Here is a 22,281-nt window from a genome sequence, read left to right as displayed (position 1 = left end):
TTCTGAAACCGATTGCTGGTCCTGGCTCCCACGAAGCTACCCCTACTCTTTTCCTCTGCGTGTAATCCTTGGCAGAGGAAAAGTGACCCCGGGGTCTGGGGGGGGGGCCCCCCACCTCACTCGTCCAAGTCCAACAGTCTATGACATCATGTCTGGTTGCCAGCAGCAACCAGACAGTCGGGACGTGACTGTGGAGTGCACTCAGCTTCAACTAACTCCCTTGTCTCTCCTCTAGTTGCATAGTGTTTCTGTCCTTGGCTAGATTTTGGGGCCGGTCTCCTCTCAACGCTGCACTGCTCACGTCTGGCCGCAGGAGGGCTCTCCAGGCCGCAATTTCTCACGAGGTGGACCAGTCAAGTTATTTATTCAAAAACAGTCTCAAAGGGCTGCACAGAGGGCAACGAAATATCTCCCCAAATACCTGTTTGACACTGTATTTAGTTCAATCATTCTCTCTTGTTTTGCTGTATTTTTATTTTTCTAGTGAAATTCCAATAATATATCATGTTTTTGTAAACTATTTCTGGTAAAGTAAGAAAATAATATTTAAACCTACGTTTTTTACTTATTTTGTAAGTGAGATACTTTAATATATATGCTTTTATTTTGAAACAATTGTTTTAATTCTATGCCCAGCGACTGGCTGGCAACCAGTTCAGGGTGTCCCCTGCCCACTGCCCGAAGATGGCTGGGATGGGCTCCAGCACCCCCGCGACCCTACTGAGGATAAGCTGTGCAGATAGTGGTGGTGGTGGTTTTAATTCTATCTATCTATCCTGGTCATATCCCTCCAGAGGGTTGAGCAACTTTGTCTGTCCTGTGGTGAGGGACCCTCTCCCTCTGGGAGATGTGAGAATTCTCCCACCGTGGTCCGCTGCGTGTCGTAAGAGAAGATTAAAGTGGAGGGAGCGAGGGGACTGGGAATCCTCTCCTCTCTATCTCTACTCCCTAAGAGACAGCAAGGCAAAGAAAGGGGTGCGAGGGTTGGAAAGGTCTCGCAAACCCTAGTTATAAGGTCACTAAATGTGAGAGGAAGTGGAAGTAAAGCGACTGAGAGGAAGAAAGAGGAGGTCGGAAGGATGATGACTAAAAGGAAGGTTGATGTGTTAGTCTTGAGTGAAATTGTTTTAATTAAAATAGGGAAAATAATGTTTAAATCAAGCCCCTTTCTCTTAATTCACTACGTTTAAAACAATTCTAATCCAAGCAATTACCGTATTGTTCTCACTACTATATTTTAACATGTAAAATACTATGATAAATATGCTATCTTTTAACTTATCTTTTCTAAAAAAAATCTGAAAAATATTATATTTCTACCTTTTTTGTATACTTACTGAAAAATGACTGATATAGCAGATGGTTGATAATAGTTTGGCCTATTTTCAGGATTGTTTTCTCATTTTGCGGGATAAATAAAGAAACCAGTTGAAAAGGTGGACAAAATGTAATGCTCAAAAAACTGTCTTTGAGAACTCTTTTCTTTTTTTAATGTATTGTTTAATTACTCAATATTCATTTTTATGCGCACATTCCTGTCAACTAACAACATACATTTTCCCTGTTTACATTTATTTGTATTATTTCCAAAACTGTACACTGTATAAAAAAATCTGGTGCAGGATTTTTTTTTAAATGTACTGCTACGTACGATAGGCAACACTAAATTGATTGCCAGTGGGGAAAATAACAAAAGAATGATGCTGAAAAGATGGTTTGTCTTGTGTAAATAAAACATTTTTAATCTTCATTTTTATTCTCCATAGTCTGTCTTGCTATGAGTAAATAGCCGTCATGATGCATTTATTAGGTTTATTATCACTTAATAAGGAGCGTTGCAATTATTATAAAGGGGAAAAAATGGCTGAGATTGACAGTTATACATTCAGAAGAAGACAATGCTATAGAAAAAGAATTACGCAATTCTTTGGAAAAAAGGCAATGTTTCAGTGTATAAGAAGAAGCTAGTATTCAACATAGAAGACAACAGTATGGACATGAGTGACATTCTGTTGAGAATAATTTTTTTTGGTCAACTTGCTGAACTATATTTGCATGATGTCTATGTTATTTCTTTCTGTACTTCGACACATATAACAAGTATATATAAATATCTTTGGATTCACAACTTTTCCCACATTTTTTGTAAAAGAATAATCCAAATATATGGATGTTCCCCTCCAAATTATGACCGAATGCAATTATTAATGTATACAAAATTGCAGGGCTCAGTTAAAAAAACAGATTTTTTTTCCCGATACAACATTTTTCTATCATAAAGCTATGAATTGATCAGTATGTTGATGTATTTTTCAGTTGTATCAGCAAAAATGTAATGCTTGAAAGTGCATTTATTGTTTGACTATGTTCTCAAAATAGACTTAATGTTAAAATGATGCACTTTTTGTAGTTATGAAGCTGTTTACCTAAATATGAGAACTTTGCTGTTAGATTTTATATATATTATAGAAAGAAACTAAATCACGGAGGCGCAGTGGTTAGCACGTGTGCGGCACAGTTCGAACCTTTCTGTGTGGAGTTTGCATGTTATCCCCGTGCTTGCGTGGGTTTCCCCCCATATTCCAAAAACATGCGTGTCAGGTTAATTGGCCGGTCCAAATTAATGAGCGAGGGAGTTGTCTGTGTGCCCATGAGACTGTCTGGTTCAGGAAGTCCCCTGCCCAATGCCCAAAATAGCTGGGATGGGCTCCAGCACCCCCGCGACCCTACTCAGGATAAGCGGTGCATATCATGGATGAATGAATGACTAAATCATCTTTAAACTCCTGCAAAAACACCCAGGTGGTCTTTCTTTTCTTTGTATTCTCCTTATTGACTTAAGCAGCGCGTCCGTGGCTTTTATTTAACTCCAATAACATCGGGATGGGTTCCCTTCATGTTCTCTGGTTGATTAATAGTAGTCAGCAAATACAGCTAAAGCTTTGCCAGTGGCGCCTGGCTGTGGCGACATCCAGTGGACATATTTAAAACTGTTTGACGCTTATTTTTCCTACGTGCTTCGCTCAGCATTGTTTTGGGGGCCACATAAAATGATGTGGTGGGCCAGATTTGGCATCATGAGTTGGACACACGTGTCCGACAGGGACCAGAATGAGAGTGCTGAACAGTTGTACCACGGAAACAGCTGCTCATATCGACACGGAGTCTGGCGTCCTGTTAGAACCGCAAACACTCGAAAGGCGCTCCATCCACGTTCAAAACCTCGGACAAGCGAACGCAGACGATAATAAGATCACTCCGACAGATGTAAGCTGTCGTCGGGAGAGGCGGGGGGCTGAGGAGGGAAAGGGGGGGACAAGAGTTTTGGCAGGAGGTTTCGTGTTCATGCGTGTGTTGGGTGCATGCTCAGACCCATTTGGACGGTGTTTGAATGTCCCTTCTGTGCAAGAGGGCTGCATCTGTGGAAGACAGTCATGGGAATTCCGGCTCTTTTTAGAGCGTCGCCTCTTTTGGCTCGGCTCACTCAAAGGAAAGCGTTTTTTTTCCGGCTCCCATACGGTTCGATAGATTAATTTTGTTTTTGATGATGCATTATCAATAATAATAGAAAATTTTAAATCAAATTCATTCATTTGGAAAATGTAATATGCTACTACAGTATAGAGAGAGTGAGAGAGAGAGAGAAAGATATATTTATATACAGAAAGAAACAAAGTGAGGAAGACTGAGAGACAAAGAGAGTGAAACTAAATAAATAAATAATTAAATGTGACTTGAAACAGAAAAAGAGAAATAGACAGAAAAAGATAAAGTAAGATTGATAGAAGAAGAGATAGAAAGAGGGACAGAGAGGTAATATAGAAAGAAAGAGCGAAAATGTGAGGAGAGAGAGTAAAACACAGAGAGCGAAAAGTAGAGAAAGAGAGAGAAAGATTAGAGAGAGAGAGAGAGAGAGATGAGTAAATAGAGTAAAAAGGTAAAGAGAGAAAGATTATATGTATATATATAAATGCAAGCATGAGAGAGATAGAGAGAGGAAAACTGATAGAGAGAGAGAAACGGATATAGATAGAGAAAAAGGGAGAGATCAAGAGAGATAAAGAAAAGGAAAAGAGAAATAAAGAAAGAATGAGTAAAACAACAGATCGAGAGAGAAAAACAAAGAGCTTGAAAGAGAATGACAGAGAGAATGAGAGAGAAAGAGATGACAGTAGAAGCAAAAAAGAAACAGAGAAAGAGTTGAATTCAAGGAGAGAACAAGAGAGAGAGAGAGCGTTTTGAAGAGAGCCAGCCCTTATTAACGGGGAGCCGGCTCATTCAACTGACCCATGGAGCCGCTTCGTTCGCGATCGACTCATCCCTATTGGAAGAGCGGTGCAGGTGGGGCGCCGGAATACGCGGGAGGGAAATGCGAAAGGGGGGGAATGCGAGGGGAAAGCGAAGGGTTTTTGCAGATTGCTTCCATGTGCAAGAGGAGGGCTGGGGAGGCATTTGGCTGGAGGCAGGTGCGGTTAGCCCCTAATGAGAAAAGTTGTGTTGGTGATGGAGGAGGCCCAAGACGCTGCAGCCCGGCGGCCATGGCCCAAAACCGCAATGTAGCGCGCTAGTGGCCTCACACGCTGCTCCCTAGCACACTGTGGGGCCTTGTGGACATAAATCAACAGCCCGCTGCCGCTGTTTACGTTCCCGACGGGGGAGCTGCCCTCGCCGCTGAAAACTGCAAACCAGGACCGAAACTTAAGACCCTCCCAATTGCGCGACGTTGGTGGCCGGTGACCGATACAGAGATGGATTTTACGGCGACCGCTTGGACGCGGGAAGCCATGATGTCATTTCAAATAAATTGTCCTGGAAAATAGGACGGTTTGAAATGATAGTCTTTAACATCGTCACGGCGAGCCCGGTAAAAACGTAGAATGAAATTGACGGTTGTGGTAGTCAATGGCAGCGAAGAAGTTTGAGTAAATATTTTTAGGAGTCGATGGTTGTGTAAGAAGACAGTTGTAATAAGACGCTAGTTTTAAGCGATGAACCAAAGAATGACGCTCATTTTTTAGTCATCTACCTCGATAAACGGAAATATGTAAATATATTTATAAACGGGACATTGTGTATTATTTGGCATCTCCCAGTGATTTAAAACATAAGCACAAATACACAAACTAGAATATAAAAATCTCATCTCATCTCATTAGCTGCACCGCTTATCCTCAGTAGGGTCGCGGGGGTGCTGGAGCCCATCCCAGCAATCATCGGGCAGTGGGCAGAGGGACACCCTGAACTGGTTGCCAGCCAATCGCAGGGCACACAGGGACAGACAACTCACTCGCTCATTCACACCTAGGGACAATTTGGACCGGCCAATCCACCTGAAATGCATGTCTTTGGAATGTGGGAGGAAACCGGAGTGCCCGGAGGAAACCCACGCAAGCACGGGGAGAACATACAAACTCCGTACAGAAAGTCCGGTAGCTGGATTTGAACCCACACAGGAGGTTCCCAAGACCTTAGAACTGTGCCGCACACGCGCTAACCACTGCGCCGCCGTGCTGCCTAACTAGAATATAAAAATGCACAATTTGCATTTGTATCAAACAACATGAGTCTCATCTAGTGGGAGATGACAGAACTGCTACGCCTACCTGAAAACCCAAACACTTTGCGAAAGAGAAGAGAAATTGTGCTTTTTGGTCACTTTGAGTCTCCGTAGTTGCTAAACTTTCTTGTTTTCAGTTCTGCCACACAATACAGTGACATCTAGAGGTCAAATATTCAGATGCGGGTAGTAACGGGCTACATTTACCCCGTTACTTTTACTTGAGTAAGTTTGTACTCTTACTCTGTTACACTAGGCTACATTAAACCCGTTACTTAAATCCTCTCCTAGTAAGTACGTGTCTGTCTGTCTCAGTGGCTGACTGTGCAGTTTACACTTTACCCCACTTTTTTGTTGATTGGATGGAATTTGATGATTTGATTGAATGGTTCTTTTAAAAAATATATCAATAAATGACATATTGCTACATATACTCAGTACTTGAGTAGTTTTGCACCAGGTACTTTTTTCCTTTTACTAAAGCAATTATTTGGATGACTATGTTTTACTTCTACTTGAGTCTTATTACTCAGAAGTAACAATACTTTTACTTGAGGTTTTGGCGACTCTACCCACCAATGCAAATATTACACATTGTTCCTTTAATACTGGTGGTGTGGTTATGGAAAAGATTTACCACGAAATCAAGAGAATACTTCACAAATTAAGAAAAAACACTTTGAATTCTTAAACAGGGCAGCTTATGTTTCAAATTGAGTCACAAAAACAGGCAGGTGGTCGTGTGTTACCGTATTTTCCAGACTACAAGTCTCTCTGGAGTATAAGTCGCACCAACCAAAAAATGCATAATTAAGAAGGAAATAACACGTATTAGTTGCACTCGGAGTATAATTTTGCATTTTGGGGGAAATATTATTTGATATTGTTATCAGCGCCACGTGGAGCAGAGCTTTCAGCCGCTCCGACCCCCAGCTCTGGAACTCATTACCACCAAACCTCCCGACTTCCTCCACCCTTTCCGCCTTCAAATTTGGACTCAAAACCCACCTCTTTCAAATTGCTTGTTCATAATTATCTGCCTCACATACCGCCCCCTTTTTATTTTGTTTTTTCTTTGTATTTATTACTTGCTTGTTTTATTTCTGTTTGACATGTACAGCGCCCTTGGGTGTCCTGAAAGGCCCTTTCAGGTAAAATGCATTTTCATAATTATTATGTATTCTTAAAAGGCAATTTAAAATAAAACAGAAAAAACGGTACACTCACGTTACAGGTACGTGCATATCTTCAGTAACGACGTAGCATCTTAAAAGCTATTTGGATAACTAGCATAAAGAACTATCAGTTTTACTCCGAATCACTAAATCCAATGAAATTGTCATCCTCCCTGTAGGTTGACGATGCACCGGCTTCCTCCTTTCACTTTTACACTTTTAAGATTGACAATATGTACACAGGCCTAGAGCTCCCTCTGGTGGTTGCATGTGAAAACAACACGTGAAGTGGTATACAGTACTGGTTATAAGAATTTAAAACTCAATGATATAATCATGTGGGCGGCACGGCGGCTGAGTGGTTAGCGCGTCCGTGGCACAGTTCTGAGATCATGGGATTGAATCCTCCTTTGCGGAGTTTGCATGGTATCCCTGTGCTTGCGTGGGTTTCCTCCGGGCACTCCGGTTTCCTCCCACATTCCAAAAACATGCATGTCGGGTTAATTTGCAGTTCCAAATTATCCCTAGGTGTGACTAAGCGAGCGAATTGTCTCTCCCTGTGTGCCCTCCGACTGGCTGGCAACCAGTTCAGGGTGTCCCCTGCCCACTGCCTGAGGATAGCTAGGATGGGCTCCAGCACCCCAGCGACCCTACTGAGGATGAGCGGTGCAGATCATGGAAATCTATTTCACCCTGGTCATCCTCGAAGGGGGATTACTACTTGTAAGGCCCCTTCTCAAGGTTTCTCTTTTTCCTCACGCTGAGGTTTTGAGTTGTTCCTTGCCCTCATGTAGGTTTTAGATCAGGGGATGGTATAATAGTAGTCTGTGCAGTCCTTTGAGACATTTTTGTGATTAAGGGCTATATAAATAAATGTGACTTGACTTGACTATAATCATGTGTTAAAGATCTCACAGATACATGCACCTCCAGCCAAATAACTATGGGAAAATACGGCGACTTATAGTCCGGAAAACACGATAGTTCGAAAGACGGAGGCTTGCGCAGGGTACCTGGGTCTGCTGGGGGATATTCAGAAAGTTGTCCCGTGTTCCGATGCCGACAAACCGGTTGGAAGCTGCGGAGCCTGGCGTGGAGTATGCTACAAACAGAGAGAGACAAGTGTGTACATGCTTACACACGATGATAAAAACTACACGAGGGAAGTTACAAAATGGAGTCAGTGTCACTGTCAAAAAACAAACTATTGGGGAAAGACATTAATGGCCGCTTTCTTAGTCATGTTTGTTCGTGTCACGGGCGACCTAATTGTTATTTCCCTTTACTCTGCCGTGTCATCTGCGGTTGTGACGAGCGTTAACACGAGGAAGCCATTTCAAATAAGTGGCTCATGATCCTCAGCAGCCCCCTCGGGCCCGTAATCTCACCGAAACCGCTGAGGACCCGCTGTCGGAATCATCAAAGAGAGCGGAATCGTCAACGGTGGCGGTCGGAGGAGATCGGATTTAGGGCAGTTCGCTGGACTCCCACGCGGATAACTCAGAGGGGGGGATAAGGTTAGCAGTTTCTGAACTTTAATGTTGACTCTTTCACCGCCTGGCTCCTTAAATCTGAAAAGACGTCTATAGCCGTCAATGGCAACAAACGTTGGATACCATTGACGGATTTCAGAACACATTTCAACAGGACCGGCGGGGAAAGAGTCCGAAAGAAACAACGTGTTGCAACATCCCAGAAGAAAAACCCAAATGGCCACCGTAGCGAGAACTAAAAACGTTGGAATAAAAGGGGTGTTATTTATTTATATTTCAATATAAATAAATACTCAAGTGTCAGACAGAGAGAGAGAGAGGAGAACAGGGAGGGAAGATTGGGGAGAAAATGAGGATCGATCGTGCTGTATGTAGAAATGAATGTATGAAATAATAAATAAATACCTACATATATATGCCATGTAAATAAATGAACACATAATCATGTAATACTTATATGTATATATGATATAAGTGTGATTTATTCATATATTTATGCATTTTGATTCTTATTTATTTTAGTATTCATTTTGCATTTTGGTATGTATTTGTTCATTATTTTGTCGTGTATTTTATCACGTATTCTGTTGTGTATTATGTGTTTTATGTCATATTTTCTCTTACATTTAAGTGTATTTATCATGTATTTTATCATGTAATTTTTGTTTTTTTTTCCCCTTCTGTATTTATTTTGTTGTCTAGTTTGTAGCCTGTTTTCTACTGTATGTGGTTTTCATGTGTTTAGTCATTTATTTTTTTCTGTATTTATTTATTTGTGTATTTTTACACATATTTTGTCGTGTAGTTTGTCACAAGAAATGTTATTCAAATCAGGAGGCGGGTCTATCAGGCTGAGAATTTCACCTATTGGTTGATAGGTGTGTGACCCGCTGCCTCCTCATTTGAATAAAATGTTGCAACCAAATAAACGATAAAATACAAGACAACATAAATGACAAAAGACATTACACAATCTTTACTGTCTTTTATTAAACTCTTATTTAATCTAAATCTATCTTATCTAAATCCAGGCAACATTATAAATCTCTATTGGTGTGAGTATGTGTGTGTATGTGATTTATAATCTCTGAAACTGCTCAACTGATATTTGTGAACATTTACAGAGTTGTACTTCAGGCCTCCATGAGTGTCTATGGCTAGGTTTAGTGTCAAGGTACCCCGATTAAATACCGACAAAATCGATAAACATCTACTCTCATGTGGTCTGCTTTTGAGGGCTCTCTAAAGCCCTCTGGGGGCCAAACTGGGTACTGCAGCTCCTGAACACTCCAAGCAGCCGAATCCAACGCCGGGTCATTTTGCTTGTGATAAAACTATACGAAAAAAGTACTCAACAAAATACACGACAAAATATAAACCGCGATAAATAAATGACAAAATTCATGAATATATGAATAAACTGCATTTTTATCATCAATTTGGGTATGACATGATTTATTTATATTTTAATTTATTACATGGTCTAAATTTGCAGGTATTTATATATTAGTACATTTATTTCTACATATGACAGGATGGGTCTTCCATAAAGAAGATAGAAGGACAGAATAGAAAACAAAAAACAAAAGATGAGGTGCCCAGGGTGGTTCCGTCCGGCGCCCCCTGCTGGATGCCTCTCCCATGGCCCGACTCTTTCACCGCACCTGCATGGCTGCAACCAAGCAACACCACAGCACTCCTCCTCTCCCCCAGCATACTAAACCTCATCTTGTGTGTTGTGGGTTGTTTCCATACATTCAAATTCATTTCCACTGTTTTTTTTCTTGATATTCGTAAGGGTACCGAGAGGGTGTGCGCTAAATTGGGGCACGATGGTTTTTGTGAATGTATATCTATATACCGGAGCCAAATCCCGCCTAGTGGGAGGGGGCTAGAGTCAAGAACACACTCACAATCTTGTATTCTTGACTCTATCTGGGAGATTGAATACAAAGGAGGGGGTTCCCAGCCCCCTCGCCCAACCAACTGATGTATGGTGGCTTTTACTTTCTTTTTATGTTTCTTTTTTTAGGGAGTCCACGCCAACTGCCCTAATTTTGTTCCCCTACAAAGGGAAAAAAGAGAAAGGGGAAAAGATCTGAGAAAATATCAAATTAAGAAATGAAAAAAACAAAAAAACAAAAGACAAGAAACAAAAGGCAGACATGCGTCGATCAAAAGCTCTTTGGATACAGAAGTGACGTGCATTGATTTGCTTTCTCGACCCCCCCTCCTTGGGCCCTTCCCAACAAACTACACAACAAAGTCATCGAGCAGGAGGGGGCGCTAGCAGGACAACCGACGCTTGGAAGCGAGAAAAGAGAAAGACGCTAGAGCGCACAGCGAAGAAGAGAGAGGAAATGGAGATACACATGATGCAAAAGGGGAATTCTGCTATGGCGGAGGCGTGGCCTATATTTATATTTTTATTATTAAAAATAAAAAATATTGGGAGCAACCAAAGATGCAACAAACTATTATATTACTCTTTGATTCATCTGCCGATTATTTTGTATTTGAATTTATTTAAATAAATGTATTCCTAACCAGGATATTAGTTTAAAATAACTTTCCTGAAAACGATTCATCAGAATAATTTAAGAATGGGTTTGGCTTAAATTGTGCCAGAAAATGTTGACTAAAAACTGATTTTATATTTTCAAAATAAGAGCAAACTTTTAGTAATAATTGCTTCAATGAAACGTCACAAAATGGCCTACTAATATCCATGAATATATTCTTTTAAAAATGTAATGAAAACAAAAAAACAAAAATAAAAGAAAATACTACATTTTAGTTTAAAATAACACTTTAAGGGAATAATTTTATTATAAACAATCAGAAAAATTAGTTTTACTTGAAAAAGTCTAATCATTTCAAACAAAACTGAAAAAAGCGTTCATTAACGTGTGCATTAAACTTGATTTTTTTTAAGGATAACTCAAAATATTAGCTTGTTTGTACAAAATAACGCTAAAAGTTCATTAAAATAGATTCAACTTGTAGATTGGTCCATTTTCACCCAATTTGGACTATCTTTGAACCCAGTGCTATTACTATTAACTAACCTAATTGGTCAACTATTAAAACAAAACAAAAACAAAAAAATGTTTAGGATTTAAAATCAGGAATTCAGAGTACTTTACGAAATCTATATGTCATTTGGCAATTAATCGTGTAATTGACCGGTTGCAGATGAGTGGTTTAGTTGTTGCACCTTTAGTTGCAACTTCGGGGGCTGCTGAGAGTTTTACCTACATACGGTACTACGGAAAACTACGAGCGGATTTTGTGAATATGTAATGTGAGATTTTCTGTAAAAATCCAATCGTGTCTTAACGGCAAGTGAATCCTGGGACCCCTGTGAGCCAATCGGGAAAGGGAAGGGGCGGGGTAAGCTGAACTAAACCCTACTGGGGTCTTATATTCTTTTTTTGGTGGAGGGGAGCGGGAGTGACTTACACGGAGATGCGGGTGAGCCGAGTCCACCGTCGGTGGGCGTGCTGATGGTTTTAGAGTCGGGCATGGGTAGGGGCACGGGGCGCGCCACCGGGGGTGGCGGGGGCAGCAGGAAGGAGCCCGCCATTTTGCTCTGCCCGCCTCCGTTAGGCTGCAGACGGACCATAATAGACAACGTGAGCAGGACCGGACGCGACCCCCAAAGATATCACGTAGGGCACCCGGGTGCATCGTACGTAAAGTGACCACCTGCTCGGACCCGTAGGGGGTGACGGAACGTGAAAAGTAATTGCCCCTTCCTGATTTCTGTGTCCATTGCGTATTCCTCACTCACCAAGGTTTCAGATCATCGAACCAGTAACAGTATCACACAGCCCAAAGAAATACAAAATACAGTTTTGAAATGTTGATCTGGCCCTTTGTGAAAAAGTAATTATCCTCTGAACCTAATAGCGAGTCGGGCAACCCCTGGCAGCCATAGTAGAAATCAAACGCTTACGATAATGGGTAATGAGTCTTTTTTTGGACCCCTCTTTTTGCTTAATTGTTTCAAATCTGCATTATTGCAGTGTTTTCTAGCATGAAGTACCCATTTAAGGTCACACCACAGCATCTCTATTGCATTTAAATCTGCCTTTTGACTTGGCCAACCAAAAGGCTTAATTTTCTTTGTTTTTTTGAGCCATTCAGAGGTGGACTTGCTGGTGTGTTTCAGATCATTGTCCTGTTGTATGATCCAATAGCGCTTGAGTTTGAGGGAACGAACTAATGGCCAGATGTTCTTATTTAATAAACACCAGAATTCGTTATTTCGTCCTGGTCCTGCGGCAGCAAAGCAGTCCCAGACCATCACACTGCCATCACCATGCTTTACTGTTGGCATCAAGTTCTTTTTGTCAAATGCTGTGAGATTATTACTCCAGATGTAAAGGGATGCACACCTACCTACAAAAGGTTCAATTTTTGAATCATCAACAGCATGTTTCTCCAAAATTATTGAGGATAATCAAGATGCTTTTCGGCAAATGTGAGAAAACTCTTTGTGTTCTTTTGTGACTGCATTGGTTTTTCGTATTCCTCCTCAGTCTTGTAAAAGACTTATTACAAATTATAGTAAAAGTTTCTGCTGATTTCTGGTGAACCAATCATTTTTAGTTTAATGGGGGAAATTACTTCTAGACATAGGGTTTTGATTATTTTTTTTGTGCCCTAATAAATACAATCAACATATGAAAACTGCATTTTGTATTTCGCACGGGTTTTCTCTTTGTGATATTAAAATTGGTTTGATGATCTGAAACCTTTGTGAGGGATAAACATGAAAAACTGGACAAGATATACACTTATCGAGTCATAGAACAATAAATAATCCCAAAATAAAAATAGCGTAAAATGATTTAAAAGATAGTACACCTTTGGCATTTAGTCTTAACGAAATTCATACGAGCAAATTCCGACCTCACACTACAAAAAAACCCGAGAACACACGCTGGACCGACAAAAAATAATAAATAACACCCGAAAATAAAACAAACATAAAACAAACATGAATTTCAATTAGCTATACAAAAATGGTATGTTTGGAAGATTCAGAACCCCGCCCCAATACACGAAACAAGTACGCACATTTCACGCAAGAGCAACAAAAATATACAGTAAGTCTCAAAACCAACCAAACAAACAAATGACAAACTCCTGCCACGCTGCGGCAGCCAAGATTGCAAGCCGATGAAAAATAAAACATTACACTTTGTCAGACATGTCAACTTACTTGAATCTTTCACTGCCGCTGACAGATTTAGACGTTGACAATTGATTTAAGATGGGCTCACACTGAATACCGTAAATTGATACATATATATAAAACATAAAATGAATCAAACTATTTATGGGCGAGAATGAGAAAGCAACCTTGTGATGCGCCATTGAAAAAAGACCTCTTTATCTGAACCCTGCGATACATTTTCCAAGTGTTTCCGTGGCCGTTTTAGGTTAAATACGAGCATGTGTAGCTTTGGCTGCTAACCCAATCTGCATTTACGCATCTTACCATAAAACAAAGTAGGTGACTTTAGTCTTTCTTTTCATCTCTCCATATCTACCTTTTTTTCCGCAGAATACACTTTTGTGAAGTTGGATTTATCTCCTTGCTTAACTACTCTTTCAGAATATTTTAATAGGGTGAGTGAATTCTCTGTTGATGACGTGGAACATTCCCTAGACCAGTGATTTTCAACCACTGTGCCGCAACACACTGGTGAGCCGTGAGAGATCGTCAGGTCTGCCGTGAGAAATTATCAAATGTCACTTTTTAAAATTTAATTTTAATTTTGAATCATTTTCTGCAAATATTTCATTGTCAAGTGTCTGTTCTGCAAAAAAACGACGGTATTATAAATTGTATTGTAATTAAACATACTGTTCAATGTCATTGTATAGCATTTTTGGTTAGTGGTGTGCCGCATAATTTTTCCAATGTAAAAAACATGCCCTGGCTCAAAAAAGTTTGAAAAACACTGCCCAAGACAAACAAAGTCATTGAAACTGCATCATGAGCGCCCCCTCTGGTCACAATCTAGCAACACGATCCCTCCAGTTTATGCTGATTGCTGTATTTAAAAAAGTAAATAAATGAGAGTTCAACAAAAAATTCAACACATTTTAGAGTGGCAATTAACCCCCCCATAATTTTGTTATGATATATTTAAAAATAATCCAAAATATATATTATTTCCACACTATCGGATCATTTTTTAAATTTAAAATTGTATTTTTCCTGTTAGATATTGTTTCAGTACATTTCATGTTCTTTATACATATACCTGTATATAGACATATATACACATATAATAAGCAAACAACTTTGTATTGATAGGGAAACAATAAAGCCTTTATAAGAATCAAAGAAATATTATGCTAGAAATTGGAAAAATAAGACTCATATGAACTAATTTTACACATTATTATTTTTTTTCTTATCTTACTTAAAAAAAAATATATATTTTGTAAAGTAAAAATCTGGCAATTTTAAGTATGATTATTCTTAATTTCACTAGCATGTGAAAATATATTAAATCACATGTATGATTATTGTTATTTGTCATCATATATGCATACTATTGTTATTAAAAACAAGTTACATACAGTATATTAATAGGAACAATGACACTGAAATGATCTGATACGGCAGATAACATTTATTTTAAATAATATTTTTTCTTATTTTACTTAAAATAAAAAGTAAAATTGCTTTAAATGTGAATAACTATTTTATATGGGAGTTATTTTGTTCATATTAGAAATCATTTTTTTATTTATCAGCCATACCAACTGAGTTTTCTCGTTTTTTTGGTATGTTTTTTCTTTATTGTATATTGAAAATGAAAATATTAATAATAAAATCATAAATGCTATATTTTATGTGGAAAAACCCTCAAATTAGCTCATTAATAATAATATTATTATTTTGTATAGTTACACTTAAATGTAGAGCAAAATTACACCTAAACAATGAACAAACTATTTGAAAATGGAGCAATTATTATATTTCATTAATTATTTTTATTATTAGAATTTTTGGAGGGTTTAGGTCACGGGTGCTCATTATGTAGATCGCAATCTACTGGTGGATCGCAGAGGTAGTACTGGTTGATCATGGGAAAGTGTATCCATTCATTGTATTTGTTGGGAGATACTCCCATCTAGTGGTCAAATGCAGCAAGTGAACATGAACGTTGATGTTGCTTATGCTGCAATGACAAATAGGAGAACTCCAATTTTTTTTTGATAAAAGGTGTTCAGTAATTTATTACAATTATATATGTTTTTAAATTGGTGGATGGATTCTTAACTTATGATTTAATGAGCATTTAATGATTGAGAGTTTGAATGAGATGCAATGTTTTCATTGACGTAAATGTATGATGATGGACTTAACGAATCAATGAGAAAATCAAAAAAATGAATAATAATGTGACATAATTTACTATTTAAGTCTAAGTTGGAACTCGATTATCAACCACAAGTGTAAGTACTTGTAGTTACGTGGATTAAGGATAGGTATTTAATCTTTTTTGATTAATCCATCTGAACGACAGCAGTACAGTGTTATTTATTTCTCACAACAGTATTATCGGACAAAAAAAAATGAAACAACAGAAAAAAAAACTGACATAAAATCAGGAAACTATATTGCAGATTTTTGATCTTGATTCAAAATATTTGAATTCCTTAGGTGTGCATTGAGAAATATGGTGAGCATTCAATTCCAATAATTCGGGCGCATTTTGAATACTAGACTGCTCTTGAATCTGAATTTTTATAGGTGGGTAGATCGTTTTAACTAAGTCATTTTGTAAGTAGCTTGCATGTTGAAAAATTGTGAGTCCGACCTATGTTTGCTAACTGTTTTACATAACCCTTGAGAACACCAAACACTAAAACCTTATGCTTATGACACATTTAACAAAAACATTCTCCTTCTGAGTCGTCAGCGCTAGCCCATCTTCCTTCCTGGTTATATAAAGTATGTATTTCTCCTCCAACCACTCCCTTACCTGAGCGCTGGGTTGTCCTGTGCCGTCGGTGCACACGAACTGCACAAACTCCTTGAGCGGGTCTTGGTGGTGGTGGTAGCGTATGGTAGGGTGGGTGAAATAAGGGCTGGACTGCTGGATGATCGAGGACGAGGGGAAGTGCAGGGCCGAGGCTGAGGCACGGGGGCTCCCTAAAAGACATTGTTCAGGAAAAGGATGGAAAAGATCAGTGAGAGTTGACTTACGCCACAAGCAAACGTCTTATTGTGATGAGAGACACACAAAACGGTATACAGGCAATTAGTTTTATCCTGATGTTGTCAAAATAGACATTCCATTTTATTAGGACCTGATGAATTAATTACATCTTAATGAGAAGTCGATATTTTCGAAATTTGACGCATAGCGGTATCAGCATTTTTTTCCTTTTTATTAGACGAGCCGATTATGAAGTCTCATGCAGCCGAGACTTTCTCTCTGTTGCTCTTGCTCCCCCCCTTTGCCTCCCTCTCGCTACTCTGATTGGATAGGCGACTGGAGACCGAGGTACTAGACCAAGAGAGAGCTATAGCTTAGCAAACTTGTCCCGAGAAACCTGTGTCTGTGATAGAAAAGCCTGTTTTTGATAAAGAGATAGCTTAAAAAGTGTAGTTAACTTGTTTTAGACAGGTACATTCAGTTGGAGATTTTTAAATTAGTTCTTATAATAAAAGTTCGTCAATCAAGCATGTCTGTTTGTGATTGAGAGAGACCATAAAAAGCACGCTAAAAGGGAAGTGATGAGCTCTTATCATAACATTGGTTCGTTAATCTGGCTCTAAAACAGAAGTGCCCACACTTTTGAATTTTCAGGCTCTGTTGAAATATCGTTGCACTTTTTGTTTTAAATTAATTTAAGTCACGTTGGTTGTATTGCATTTTTTCAAAATTTAAGCTATTGTAAAAAGTATTAGGGAAGTAGTTACGTTTTAGGTACCTTTATACGAGTTTCTGCTATACCTAATTTTATTTCCTACTCTATGAAACCAAAAACTAAATGAAAGATTAGTCATATTAGTTGTGTTAAAATTCTAATCTATGTACTGTTAAAGGTTTTATGAAGCTATTAAAGTTTTATTCAAATTTATAACAAATATTCTTTCTTTCTTTTTGCATTATTAAACTTTTCTTACGCCAATTTTCAATCTTAATGGATATCAGCTCCAAATATGGGTGATCAGCCTCCTCCTAATACTTATAAGACCTTTGTAGTTATTTCTTCAAAATATGGCAATAAGCTTAATGTATACATGAACTTCGATATATGATAGCTTAAGCCAGTACAAACATGTCTTGTTCAACCACGGCCCCTAAAAACGGGCAACAAGAAACTATAAAAAAAAATTGTGTATCTTTAATTAGTATGTTTGATTAATTTAATTAAAACAAATATTACTACAGCACATTGATTGTATTTTTTTCAACGTCACATTTTATGTTATATATTAATTATTGATATTTCTCATCATTTTATTTATTGTTTTTTTAAGAATATTTTGCTGTCATGTGAAATAAATACTTTTTTGTATTTATTTTTATACTACAATGTACAATTTAAACTGGGTCTTGTTGTACAACATACCCCCGCAAAATTGTATTTTGTTTAAAAGGACACTGTGTAAGATTTGACAACTAAATATGGATTGTGTAATGCAACCAAAAACAAGTGCTACAAAGCACAGGGAGATTACAAACTAGGCAGACTCGAAGTGATCGAACCGCAACATTTTTCGTCTCTTTTTTTTTTTTGCCCAGCTTTCCATCAGGTTTCTTTTTTGGGGGGTACTCGTAGCAGAAATTTAAAGAAAAAAATGCAAATTTCAATGAAAGTTTATGTATTTTAGCTCATATCAAATTATGAGTAAATTGTCAATATTGATGAATAAAGTTTTTCTTTTTACCACAAGGAGGTGCAAAATAAGGTTTTGTTAAACTGATCCAGACTTTCTGTTCAGGCTAAGTCGGGTCAAATCAGTAATAGAATGTCAATTTTTTAGCTTTGTTTTTCAGTATTATGCTTAGTCACTCGGCCTACATTAATTACCTTTCCTACATATTAGAATTATAGATGACAAATGATCTTTTGTAAACATAACATATTTAATCACAACAGGGAAAATGATTTGGCATGTAATGAGTTAACTGGTTTATTTCAACAGTTGAGTGAATGCAGTTTTACACCTGAACCAACTCATCACACGACACACTCTTAACACTGCCCTCTCGCAGCCCGAAAGAGCATTTAGTTTGCATTTATTTAAAAAGTCATAACTTTTGATAGAAATGACAGAGTGACTTGCTTCTTTATTTGGCATACTCAAAAAATGATGGTGAGCCAGATGAAATTGATAACAGAGATGGGCACATAAATTAAGACAGGAGGAGAATCTGCCTACGTTAGCAAAAAGCTAATTCGCATGATATAAAAACTTAAAAACAAAACGAACCAGACAGCACTACCTCTTGCTTTTTCTAATCAGAAATTTTGATGCCGTCGGCGTACGGCAGCCACAATAGCGGCGCCCCCAGACGGGCGTAATCAGACATCCGTCTGCCTGGCATCCGTCCACGCCGCGTCCAGCGCCAACCATGGACATAAACAATCCGGCACTTAGCCGCGAAGGCTCTCACACAAGAGGAGCGAAATCGTCACGGCGCGTCCAAGGTGGGCCTTGGTTACCAGAAGCATCTCTCTGTGTATTCACGTCTTTCTTTTCACTCCGCTTCGGGCGCTTTATAGGAGCCGGGCCTCTGAGGGACATTCTATTTGGACCGCGGCCATTGTAGCGCAGACAAGAGTGTAAATTTACTCATGCGGAGGCACGCACTTGCGCATGTGTGACGGTAAACCCTCGTGAGCTCAAAACACGACCTCATTACGGTCTCTGTATTAGCACTCGGCTAACAGTACGCGTCTACAGTCGTTAAACCTCATTTTGGGAGTCAAATAATCCGTTGTGACGCATTTCTACCACTAGCGCCAGGAGTGCTGTGACGCAAGTCTACTCATTCGATGACAGACTTTTCTCTCCAAAGAGATGGTGTGAGCATATTCTCACTGTTCTGACTCATTTTTGAAGGCTTAAGAAAATAAGAAAAAACCCTGTTGAAGTGTCTGTCTGTCCTTATCCATATATTTGCTTTTTTAACTACAAAGCGTCCTTTCTTCCATCTTCGCAACATTGCTAAAAGTTGTCCTGTGCTGTCTCAGTCAGATGCGGAGATTATAATTCACGCGTTTGTCACTTGCCGTCTTGATTACTGTAATGCACTACTCTCCAGTCTCCCGAAGTCCAAAATCAAGAGCCTGCAGCTGGTACAAAACGCTGCAGCGAGGCTTTTAACTAAGACAAGAAAGTTTGATCACATGACCCCGATTTTAGCTAACCTGCATTGGCTTCCTGTTAGCTTAAGATGTGATTTTAAGGTTCTGTTGGTATTATACAAAATCATGCATGGACTTGCTCTCTCATATCTTTCAGATTTAATTTCCTCCTATGTTCCGGTCCGGAGCCTTCGAAAATGTTGGTCTACAGGTGATCCCAAGAGCCAAGAAGAGATCCTCTGATTCGAGAGCGTTCTCCATTCGGGCCCCGGTGCTGTGGAATGCTTTTCCCCCTGACATTTGATCTGCAACCTCAGTGGAAATGTTTAAATCTAAGCTTAAAACACACTTCTACTCTATAGCATATGAATAACCTATATTTTATGTTGACAATATGTGTATTATTTGCCCTCATGTACCGTTTAGATGAGGGGATGGTGTCATAATAGTCTCTAGTTTGAAATAGTCTTTGATCTGTACAGCCCTTTGAGACTCTTTGTGATTAAGGGCTATACAAATAGACATGACTTGACTTGACTTATGCCAACTTGCCATATAAGAAGCCTACACAATCGCGGGATACCGGGCAAATCAATGAAGTGAGGGCTTCTCTGATGTGTGGATAAAGATCTGATAAAAGCATCCTGCTATTTAATGGTGATATGTCACAATGGAAGCATTCCCAGAGGTTTTATACTTACTGATGAGCTGCCCAAACCCTTTTAGAACAATCTTTTTAAAAGAAAACCAAAACATTTTATATTTCCGTTTTGGCATTAGGGGACAATTCTTCTAAAACGAATTTATATGTTATGGCAGTGGGCTTTTTATAAAAACCACAAACGTAAACTACAAAAGGTTTTTGGAATGATACTTTTGGCTGGGATACAAACAATTGATTAGGCGTTGACAGTATCTGTGAATTTCCAAGGAAATCTTTTTTTTTTTGTGGCCAGGGCCAAAGCTGATCCCTGGTCCGAGATAAACTTAGAGCTAGATGTTTAACGGGTTAAAATGCGAATTTTGATCTCTTTATTGAAGGCTCGTCCTTGAGTATGCATTCTAAATATACCTTCGGGAGAGCTGTAAGTAAAATTCAATCCGCTTCAAACACGAGGGCATTGAGTGCAAATGACCTTTACATGGTAGGTGCGGTTTGGCCGCCCACCAAACCCTTTTCCCTTTGAGAGCGGAATGGAATGAGAGCGGAGGACGTATTTATGCCTTTGAAAATTGAGCTTGCCGGCCTTCGGGGACTTGTTGGCAAAGTTCACATCGGAGGGACGTCGGGAATTCTCCGAGCGGAGATGGAGAAACCTTGTCGGATACGCCGGCGGAGCGAAACGCTCCGAGGACAATTTGCCCTTTGTGCCGCAATCCAAAGACGTCACTGGAAGCGCGCTAAAGGAATCCGTGCCGCTCTGTGAAAATATGCGCTCGTTGAAAATGGAAACAAGGCCGAAAGTGAGCGGGCGGAGGGGAAAAAAAATAAGGGACCGCTTTTGAGTAATTTCCTCGTGCAGGACTGTTTAGATGTGTCGCTGTATTCATTGTTTTGATGGTTTGGAGGTCTTCTCCATTGCAGTCGTGTTGTGCAACCAGGGCTGAGCAATATGTGAAAACATTTATTGCATTTAGCGCATTTAATGCCATGTAAATTCGTTTTCAAGAGTATTGTCCTTAGGTACCAAACATAAAAACACGTTTTTTTTTATATGTTTGACATATTTTTCAGTATGATAAATCACTATTAGATGGCAGTAGTGGCTTTGATCAGATTTTTGTCCACACATCGGGGAAGCCCTCACACTGTTCATACAGCTTAAGGCGAGTTCAATTAAGACATTTTAAGACTTTTTTAATAACTTCTGAAATCAAAATTTAAGGCCAATACATCATGCCTCGCACACATTACCAAGCACAGCACTTGCGAAAAAGGTTCTCAGACAGCCACTTCTCATTAAATTGATACTTTCCCATGGTCTAAAATAAACGTCTCTGTCCAAAGTTGGACATCTGAAGGCTTGCTCCTTATTTTGAGTGTCTATTAAACTTAAAACTTAGAGGCATTCTTACCTAATGATTGATGCTGGGTCAATGCCTTGTTCTGATATTTACTTCCCTGTTCTCACTGTCAACCAGCCCCAAAGTACTTGGACTCTGCCAGCCGTGAGTTATCTTCGGACTCTAGTTTTTTCTTGAGTTCATAGACTATTGCAAATTGACTTATCCGTAAAGTGTTTTTGCATTGATTGTTTCTTCCCTTTCCGTTACGGAGCGTCTTTTGATATCCCCTTTGCCCCAAATAAACTCTTCTTATAAACCTGTCTTGTCATAAACTTTGTGCCTGAGCTTGGGTTCCACATCCACCAACTGGAACAATAATGTAATTAACTTTTTATGAATTGCTAGGACCTATTGAGTTTTGGCAAAGATCCAGACAAAGACGCAGCTCCACAAATTCATCATCTCACATTCGAGGAGTCTATACATCATCTTCCATTACCGGAACAAATGTGTGCTTCTTGGTTGAGGTTTGCTCTCTCCTAAATTGCATTGTAGTTGCGGTCATTGTGGCTTTACTGATTTGTGGCCTTGTTCATTGCAATAGAGACAAGGGTTTCCCCCAGTGATTTATAAGGCTTGCGGGGCACCCGGGAGAAACTTAGAGCTGGATGTTTTGTGGTTTCTACACTAG

The 22,281-nt window shown here is 39.1% G+C and overlaps 1 protein-coding gene across 10 annotated transcripts in view; it reads right to left on the bottom strand.

Annotated features, from left to right (window-relative positions):
• nfixa (nuclear factor I/Xa) overlaps positions 1-22,281 on the bottom strand; it is a 267,293-nt gene that overhangs the window by 12,006 nt on the left and 233,006 nt on the right. For 7 of the 10 annotated variants that reach the window (XM_088341546.1, XM_088341549.1, XM_088341547.1 and 4 more), the window contains 3 exons: positions 16,241-16,410; positions 11,688-11,835; positions 7,746-7,834 (listed from right to left, as the gene is read on the bottom strand). In XM_088341546.1, coding sequence (XP_088197672.1) covers positions 7,746-7,834; positions 11,688-11,835; positions 16,241-16,410 — 407 coding nt within the window. The remainder of the gene's footprint in view (positions 1-7,745; positions 7,835-11,687; positions 11,836-16,240; positions 16,411-22,281) is intronic. The other 3 variants (XM_088341552.1, XM_088341554.1, XM_088341553.1) reach the window with 1 other exon arrangement.

The sequence above is a fragment of the Urocampus carinirostris genome, chromosome 8 (assembly GCF_059441175.1).
Source record: "Urocampus carinirostris isolate Australia breed hairy pipefish chromosome 8, RoL_Ucar_1.0, whole genome shotgun sequence".
NCBI lineage: Eukaryota > Metazoa > Chordata > Actinopteri > Syngnathiformes > Syngnathidae > Urocampus > Urocampus carinirostris.
This window is presented reverse-complemented; position numbering and strand designations above follow the sequence as displayed.